At 37.7% G+C, this 10,081-nt stretch overlaps 1 protein-coding gene across 1 annotated transcript in view; it reads right to left on the bottom strand.

Moving 5' to 3' along the window:
* Nucleotides 1-5,278: 5,278 nt before the first annotated feature.
* Nucleotides 5,279-10,081, bottom strand: part of UEVLD (UEV and lactate/malate dehyrogenase domains) — a 43,180-nt gene continuing 38,377 nt past the window's right edge. Inside the window, exons 10-12 of the mRNA XM_090263297.1 lie at nt 8,748-8,811; nt 6,488-6,611; nt 5,279-5,676 (exon numbers count right to left, since the gene is read on the bottom strand). Coding sequence (XP_090119423.1) covers nt 5,509-5,676; nt 6,488-6,611; nt 8,748-8,811 — 356 coding nt within the window. The 3' untranslated portion in view covers nt 5,279-5,508. The remainder of the gene's footprint in view (nt 5,677-6,487; nt 6,612-8,747; nt 8,812-10,081) is intronic.

The following is a 10,081-nucleotide window of genomic DNA, read 5'->3' as shown; positions in this document are numbered from 1 at the left end:
TGAAGTTTTTAACAATTCTAAGATGAGTGGCTTGCCCAGGGGATCTCTCTGATTATCAGGGTTTTTGTTTGTTTGTTTGAAGCTGAAAAGTTTAAACACTACATTAACAAGGGAAAAGTGCAGAGCACTAGTTTCACAGAAAGCACGGCAGTCATTTCTTCTCCAGGAAAACATTCCCCTGAGTCAGAACTTCTGCTCTGCCCCTAGGCATAAATGATAATACAGGCTGCATTCCATCTTGCACTATATTTGTGTACTAGCCTGTCCACTGTCAAAGTCCAAGTCTTTGAAGGCAGGCTCATCTTCAAATCCTCATTGCCGTGTACAGCACGAGAACTCGATCTTAATTGAATTTCTACTACCAATAAGAGTTCTTCATAGTCGTTTATATTGGTCATTGCACATCACCACCAGTTTTGAGTACAAAGTCATTCAAAATACTGTAAAACTTGGTTTTGATGATGTGCGTATGGTAATTTGGATGATTTTAGCCCAGTGCCAATGAAGCTAATGAGGCTGTGGTATTAATTCCCTTCTAAGCGGGCACCTAAGTGAAGGTCACATCCACAAAGTGGGCATAACTGAAACCGTGTGGAAGCATAATTATAAATTGTTGCACGCACACACAAACACAATAAAAACTAATCCAATAGGTATAATTTTTTTTAATATGGACAACATAGTAAAGCATACAACTCCAGTCCAACAAAACTATAAAGCAGTCTATCTTGTCACTGCACCCCCTTTATGTCACTTAAAAGCAATGTGGTTTTCAAACTGTTCTTAAAGCCACAGTTTACTCAGGAGTACCTTCACTTAGAGCAACTCTGCTTTTATCAATTGAGGGAATGCAGGGAATATACTATTTTAAAAGTTTTCTGGCTAAAAATAATCTTTTATTTTGAAAACAACGAAATCCAGTCTCTTCATTTTGCACGTAAGCCACTTAAAATGAAATAACTAAATATCTTGGGGACCACAGAATTATATGATAGAATCTTTCTCTTCAATCTGAATAAATTTCCTTCCACTCAATAAACTAGCAATCCCCCTGTGATTTTAAAGTCAAGATTTCTTTTATTCGCTATTTTTTGATATCCAAGGAAAACTACAATGTAAAACTGGGAAAATAAAATATTTATTTCTGCTATAATATCAAAGAATTATTTTAATCCAAGCTCCACTAAAAATCATAACAAGAGACATTGCATGATTTGGGGAAAAATAAAAAAGTGGAATTTAATAGCAGCATCATAAATGTCAAATTATCACCAAATCATAGTGAGGTGGCGGTGGAACTGCTTCTTGACTTGTATATAGACTATATACAACATGATTGATAATATTCAACACTCAGAGAACTATTTGATACAAGGAACTATCTGACAGAACTAATTCTATATTGTGGGTTTCTGTTGGACAAGGGCTGTTACTCATCCCTGAATACTCAGATTCTAATACAGTAGTAGTTCGAATAACAGATGTTCAGTAAGTACTTATTGTACTGACATGTTTCTTTATTAATTAATGTAGTGAATTCTTGGCAATTCATCTGTAATACAGTATCTTGTAGTTAGGTTACTGTTTAAGAGCCCATTAGATAGAAATCACCTAATTTCTCATTAGATATCTGATATTAGAGAAGGCTAGTTGTGTTTCTAAAAAACATAAGAATTGTTCTTTCAGTTTTACTTTCCTATCTCATACAAATGGGCAACGAGTGAACTTATACAGAACTAATGCTCATCCCTTCAAATGTCTAAGGTTTTTATTCTAGTTAATTCTGGTGGGAATCTTTCCAAGCATCTTAAATACTTTCCTACTTTCTTAAGCATGGGACACTGAATATAATTTCACCCTTTCTTAATGATTTAAGCCATCATTATAAGCATCCATTATTATACTAAATCAGCATTAGTTTGACTGTTTTCTATCTAAGATGCATCTGCCCTTATAAACCACTGGGCTGCTACCTCTCTCACCAGCTATGGATTTACTTATGATATGCTTTCAAAGCACCTGGACTTCTTCACAGTACTTATTACATTTTCAATTGTACACTTATTTGTGACATTTGATTATTATGTCTCCCATACTTAATTATAGGGAACATAAGAGCTTGTACCTAGTCCAGGTTTGCTCACCACTGTATCTGCAGTATCTAAAGATGCAGTGCCTGGTGTATGGTAGGCTTCCAGTCAGCAATACCTGAATGACCAAATAAACACCTACTTCAGTGCATACCCCTCTCTATTTGCTGAGGGCAAGTCTGGGAAGTCAGAGAATTAATCTTCATAAAAACTATGTTGGAAAAGAAGTCAGCTCCTACACGAGAATGAAAGAGTACAGAACCCCAAATTTAGGGTTTGGTGGTGACTATTTTGGCGACTAGGCCTTTCCCCTCTTCTTATATTTAGAAAAGTAGAAGTTATGTGAATAAGTGCCCTTTAACCATGAGATCTTGGTCACTAAAGCTCAATTTCCTACTCTATAAAATGATGATAATAGTCCCCACCTCGATGGGTTACTGTGAGGATTCAATAAAATAATAAAGTGCTCACACACTGACTGAAATAGAAGTGTTGATGTTAGTTGTTACTATTAGTTGCATGCCACCTTAGTATAAAATATGCTATCTTTCACATATGAAGATATTGTTATTGACCAATCATCAATGTAGATGTACTCTGATAATTTCTTTAGGATCCATTAAAGGATCTGCTCAGAATAATCAGTCCATCCAACCACTCCCCCTCATATTTTAGCTTTAAAGTAAACTGCTTGGCTTTCATTCACAATCTATTTTCACTGAAAATACACATTCTCTATGATTCTACTAATATACAGTGAGTCTGAGATGTTAGAGATCTGATATAGCCCAGAAAGAGAGTATAAAAAATTTCAAAAAGGACAGTCGCACTGGAAGTTAAACTACACTTTATCTTCATATATTAAAAAAATTTCATTTTTCCCTTTATTATTTTAAAGTACATGTAGAATTCTTTTCCATATTTTTGGTAGCTAATTAATTGAAAAGGGAAAACAAAATGTGTTACTACCATTACTTCCAACTGTATTTTAAAGAAGAAACTATACCTTAAATTGTGGGTCCATACTGGGCCTTCAGCTCATCATGTTTACTGTAACTGTCAAAGAGTAATTTTCTTCTAAAAATGTACTGCTTTCAAAATATTTCCAAAGTGCTGAATGTGCTTTTAGTTGAAGATACATCATTTTACATGACGCATTTTGCACATAGTGTTTATCTCTGCTACCGGTTTAAAGAACAATATCGGTATCCCAAGAACAACCAAGAAAATTGGATTTTTTGAAGAATACAGAAAGTGATTTCCAGCCAAGATGGAGGTTGGACACGCTGCGTCTCCCTCCACAATGAAGAAGGAATATAACTTCCTCAAATCTAGAGGTAAGCAGAAGTTCCAGAAAATCGAGCTGCATGGAAGTCCAACAAACAAAGATATAAAGAAGAAATACTCATCCAGAAAGGTAGGAGGGGTGGAGCCGGGGCAGAGAAGACATAGTGTGGTGGTGGCAGCGGTGGCAGTGGCAGGCCAGTGGAAAGCACAGTCACACATTTTAAAGTCAGGAGGGACACCTGGGGAGTGTTCCCAGCCCCAGACCAGACCATGCAGCTCATGGTTCCAGCACATGGGAAGATCAAGCCTCATTGCTTCTGACTGTGCAAACCAGTGGGGGCTGAGGCAGAGGAAGAAACAGCTGGTCTCTCAGCTGAGTCCGCTTGCTTAAAGGGCCCCCACGGTCCTAGAGTGTCTGCAGATCCAACCACTCTGGGGATGACAGCCAGGGCAACAACTAGAGAGGCGCCAGTCCCATACAAAGTGGGAGAACTGCCTGGAAAAGGGACGAGTGCTGAGCAAGCAACATTGTTCCCTCTCAGACCCCTCCTCCACATACAGCACCACAAAGTGGTGAAACAGGTCGCCGCCCTCTACTGAGGAGCAAACATAAGGCTCCGCCCCTTACAACGTAACAGGAGCAACAGCTAAGACACAGAAGCAAACAAACACAGGAGCCTGTCAAAATGAGGAGACAGAGAAGTATGGCCCCAAAGAGAGACTGGATCAAGGTTCTAGTGGGAGAACTAAGCGACAAGGAGATAGCCAATCTAACAGAGTTCAAAACACTGGTGATAAAGATGCTCACAGGCTTGATGGATATGCTTAAGTATGACAAGTGCATAAGGGAAGAATTGAAGGCTATGCTAAATGAAATAAAGGAAAATCCACACAAAACCAATGGTGAAGGGAAGGAGACCTGGGTTCAAATCAATGATTTGAAACGTAAGAAGGAAAACAACAGTCAGCCAGTGCAGAATGAGGAAACAAGAATTGAAAGAAACGAGGAGAGGCTTGGGAACCTCTGGGACAACTTTAAACATGCCAACATCTGAATCATAGGGGTGCCAGAAGGAGAAGAGGAAGAGCAAGAAATTGAAAACTTATGTGAGAAAATAATGAAGTAAAACTCCCCATATTTGGCGAAGGAAATAGACATACAAGTCCAGGAAGCACAGAGAGTCCCAAACAAGCTAGACCCGAAAAGGACCACACTAAGACACATCATAATTAAAACGGCAAAGGTTAAAGAGAAAGAGAGAATCTTAAAAACAGCAAGAGAAATGCAGAGAGTTACCTACAAAGGGTTGCCTATAAGACTATCAGCTGATTTCTCCAAAGAAACTTTGCAGGCAAGAAGGGACTGGTAAGAAGTATTCAAGGTGATGAAAAGCAAGGACTTACAACCAAGATTACTCTATCCAGCAAAGCTATCATTTAGAATGGAAGGGCAGATGAAATGCTTCCCAGACAAGGTAAAGCTAAAGGAGTTCATTATCACCAAGCTATTATTATATGAAATGTCAAAGGGACTTACTTAAGAAAAAGAAGATCAGGATTATGAGCATTAAAATGACAACAAACTCACAACTATCAACAAATGAATCTAAAAAATAAGAACAAAATCCAACTAAGCAAACCAGAATAGAACAGAATCATAGGTATGGGGATCATTTGAAGTTTTGTCAGTTGGGAGGGGGAAGGGGAAGAAACGGGGATATGGTGCAGGGATTAAGAAGCATAATTGGTTGGTACAGAATAGACAGGGGGAGTTAAGAATAATATAGGAAAGGGTGAAACCAAAGAACTTACATGCACGACATATGGACATGAACTAAGGGAGGGTGGGATTGTTGGAGGGAAAGGTGGTACTGGGCAGAGGGAAGCAAGCGGGGGGGGGGGGGATTGAAACTACTATAACAACATAATCAATAAAATATACTTTTTAAAAAATTGGATTTTTCCCTCCTTATCTAACGCCCTAAGAATTCAAATTACAAAACTAACCAAGAAAGCATCTACCTTAACCAAGCAGTTTGTAAGGATAAGTAATAAGATACAGACGTTCTCAACCTTATACATTTTGGCAAATTAAATGACCTTTCCTTTTAGGTAACTTTCAACTTCAGACTCAAAGTTTTAACTGTTGTTGGAGATCATGGAGTGATGATGCACTGCTTTGGAGCTTCTCAGTCACTCTGTCTTCTTTCACTGTGCTTTTGATGACTTCAGATACCCCATTGGTTCCAAGGGCGCAAGGCAGACTTAAAAACACTTCACTATTTATATCATAATATCCCTGAAATGAATAAAATTAATTATAATAGAGCTGAATCACTCCAAAGAAGTTAATATCATAAATATGGTTACTTTCTTGCTTTTATAGCCCTAATACAAAGTGATATAGTTGAACTTCTTTAAAAACTTGTTCATTTATTTTCTAAACTCAAGTTATTGTTTCAGAAATTGTTTGTGAAATGGGAAGGACTTGGTCAGAAACATCCCCTTTATGGGAAGGGAGCTAGCCCCCTGCAATATGGGTAGTGAGTGGGGGGGAGGTGCTAAGGAAAAAGACTGTCAGAGTAGATTCCTGGGGAGGGGCACAGACTGGGCCTGTGTGCAGTCAAATACAATAATCTGTTTTAAGTTTTCCTTTCCACATTTTATTTCTCCTGGTATTCCTAAGTTTTCAAGAAAATTTGGTTAAGTGTTTGTGCCTGGTCTTAGCTGTGCCTTAGGGACTTGGATTAAGTGGTAAAGGACAAACTGGGCTGGAGAATGCAGACTGAGGGCCAGACTGGGGTGTTCTGGCTGGCTGAGGTGATAAATGACAACCAGAAGAAGTTTATGTAATATGGAAGTGCTTCTTGGGAATTCCCCAAAATTACATTGGGCGGGGTGGGGGTTGGCGAAGAGAAACGTGGTAGAAGTCCAGGATTTCCATAGCCAAGCAGGGTAGGGCTGAGACCAAACTGTCACCTCCCATGTGTTACTCTAAAGGCTGGTGACATTGAAGACACTTGGTTGCAGTGTGAACAGCTCCTTTTCTGGTTTTATGCTAATAATATAACAATTTAAAAATACAACGAGAGAATAAGAATAGCAATTACCTTTGCTAAAACTGATACAGAATGCACTTTCTTTTTATTATTTATAAGACTGTCAACCAGGTCAGCTACTGATAGTCCAACAGACCAGGATCTTTGACCTTTTCCCCTTAATAATTCCATGGCTCTAGGTTACAAAAAAACAAACAAACAAAAACAAAAAAACCAAACAACTCAGAAAACTAAATATGCATTTAGTTTTACCTTCTAGTTAAGGTATTACGTATATATTTTTATAACACAGAAATTAGAGCTATACAGTAATTGTTAGGAAAACCTACAGGTAAACTGATAATTACAGTTTTTAAAAAAATGTCAAACAGGCAGTTCACAGGGGGAAATAAAAATGGCTTAACATAGTAATGTAATGTTATTATCACCACCACCACTATTTAACCATATATGAGTTAAAACAATAAATACACCACTTTTGCCTATCAAAATTGGTAACTACTATATTTAAAAAATTGGTAACTACTTTTAGAGAAGCTACAAAGAAACAGGCATTCCCGTAACTGCTGGTGTTATCTATGGCAACATCTGACCTAGAAATTCCTCTTGCAGGAATTTGTCCTACAGCAATATGCTCAACTGTGCAAAGATATACAAGTAAGTACATTTGTCTTGCTTGAGACAGAAAGAATTTTGGAAACAATTCATCAAAAGAGACTGGTTAACCCTGAACAGCTTGGCTCAGTGGGTTGGACACCATCCTGTAGAGAGAAAAGTTGCCAGTTCAATTCCTGGTCAGGGCACATGCCTGGGTTGCAGGCCAGGTCCCAGGTTGAGGGCGTGCAAGAGGCAACCAATTGATGTTTTTCTCGCACATCAATGTTTCTCTCCCTCTCTTTCTTCCTCTCTTCCCTTCTCTCCAAAAATAAGTACTAAATAAAAAAAATTTTTTTTAAGTGTCTGGTTAAATAAATCACTACCAAATGTAGTGCCATGTAGTTGTTGAGAAAAATGAAGTAGATTTATGTGTACAATATGGAAAAATGTCCAAGACTTATTATTAAGGAAACAAAGCAAGTTACAGAATAATATGAATGACATAAATCTATTACTATAAAAATAATAAAAACAATGATATTTGCAGAAGCATTGAAAAAAATACTTGAACATGTGGGCATTAAACTGTTGAAAGTGATAGCTTCTAGAGAATGAAATTATCCCAGCTTTTCACTTTCTATTTTATAGATATCTGCAGTATTTACAGTTTTATAATAGTATAATTGTTTTTGTAACTAAAAAAATGACATAAATTTAAAAAACATGTTTGAATGTCTTCCTTTTAAAAGCTATAACTACAAGGTTGTATAAAGAATCAGGTTTGAATGGACTGTACAACATCCAACTCTTATCGAAAAGAATATTCTTTCCAGTTGTTATATTCTAAAAACCATGAGCTGAAGGGTTTTTTAAAAAAGATTTTATTTATTTTTTAGAGAGAAGGGATGGGAGGGGGGATGAGAGAGAAACATTGATGTGCAAGAGAAAAACTGATCAGAAACATTGACTGACTCTGCTTCTCACACGCCCCCAACCGGGGACCTAGCCTGCAACCCAGGCATGAGCCCCGACCGGAACTGAACTGGTGACCTTCTTGTTCATGGGACGATGCCCAACCCACTGAGCCACACCAGTCAGGGCAATACACTGAAGGTTTAAAAAGCTAAAAATCTTCACCACCAGACTGCAGGAAAGTATGTGATTATGTGATGGTGAAACAAAAAATGGCACGAAAAAATATATCTAGTCCAACCTACAGACCTCCAAAAGGCCTCTGAATAAAGCAAAAGGTACAAGGATCTGTGCATTAGACTTTTGTCTTTGCCTGAACTTACAATATGGCTTATCGATTCATGTTAGACTAATTTCTAAATGTATTTATGTGTGATTAAAAAATACATATTAATTTTTAAGTGGTATGCAGAAATTCTCTTCTACATTTCAGAAAATTCTCAATATCCTCAGATGTTTAAATATAAAAGCAGTGAATCACTGTCTGCAAATCAGTAACCGGTTCTGCCCTTTAAGTGTCAACTGTGTGTCTTAAATAAAGTTTGCAAAGCACTCTTGGACTCACTTTCAGATAAGAAATCAAAAAGAGGAAACACTGCTCCCTTGTACTTTTGGATTTGTCCACACTAGCTGGTTTTGTCTGCAGGAGCCTAGTAAGCACGTGCTGTGTAAACAGCTCTTATGTCAGCAACAAAGGCCATGACTGTTAGTTGGATAAATGCAAATTTACACTCAGTGTTACCTGCTGGACAGCTGCACCTGAGAGTTATGACTCATTACTTCTTCTTGGCCACCCCATTTGGTCACTGAAAGTAAATGAAAAATTAAATCTATTTTGTCAATAAGTCTCATAGGATTAAGATGTGATAAATGATTGTGTGCAGTCAAGGGTAACTGTATTAAACTTTAAATAAACATTTCCCCCCTTCTAGCAATAGTCACATTTTCCACTGATGACACTAAATGTGTTGTACTGACTGCCTGGGGTAAAAAAGACTTTGAGCTGGAATCCCCAAAACACATGATCCCCAAAGTCTAGCTGCAGCCTACTTACCGGTTCTTTCTCATCACCAATAGCTCTGCCAGGGCCATTTTAAAGGAGAAATCTTTCTCCTCAGTAGGCTGTGACATTTGTTCAGCTGAGAACCACACAGACTAATTTCTTTCACAAGGTGAGGAATAATTTGGCCACCTATTCTGGGCTAGATGTCCACAGTGGTTAAGACAGGCAAGATCCTGTTTTCTAAGAGCGTCTTTGGTGTTACCCATTTCCTCTACTACACTAATTATAAAAACAATTCAAAATTCAAAGCTGTGCACGTGAACTCAATATTTATATAACATTTCAATACTGAACTGAAAGTTAATATTTGAAACCTTTCTAATATTCACCTGTTTCTCATCTGTGTGAAGACATTCTTTGATACGAATCTTTATTTAAGTTAGCAAAACAAAAATACCTTCAGATATATGACTACCTTATGTTTAAAATACAAGTCTCTAAACTGCATTCAAAATTAGGCCATTTAGTGAACAAAGTACACCGTAAGTATACAGATGCCTCCCTTCCTCAAACTGATTATAAGCTTCTAGGGGACAGGGACCATGCGTTTATCTTTTGTGTCCTCTCACACATATTCTTTACCAAGGAGAGCCCTTGCTGGTGTGGCTCAGTTGGTTGGAGTATCTTCCTGTTGGGAGTTCGATATCCAGCCAAGGCGCATATCTAGGTTATAGGTTAACTCCCTAGTTGGGGCACATATGGGAGGCAACCAGTAACGTTTTGGCTTCTCTCTCTCTCTCTCTCTCTCTCTCTCTGTCTTTGTCTCTCTCTCCTCCCCCTCCCCAATTCCTCTCTGTCTCAAATCAATAAACATATTAAAAAAGAAGATAATACAGGAGATAATACAGAACTGACCTCACACACAATCCATTAAATTTTGCAACAAAGGAAAATACACTTGCATTAATTAAGTTGAAAAACACAAAACCAAAAGTTGCTTTCCAAAAAATATAAATAAATGTGGACATATTGAGGGATTTTAAAAACTGTTTTACTTGAATACAAGGATTATA

Source organism: Furipterus horrens, unplaced genomic scaffold (genome assembly GCF_987537825.1).
Source record: "Furipterus horrens unplaced genomic scaffold, mFurHor1.1.pri manual_scaffold_2, whole genome shotgun sequence".
Taxonomy (NCBI): Eukaryota; Metazoa; Chordata; class Mammalia; order Chiroptera; family Furipteridae; genus Furipterus; species Furipterus horrens.
The sequence above is the reverse complement of the archived record's forward strand: the minus strand, read 5'-3'. Positions and strand labels throughout refer to the sequence as shown.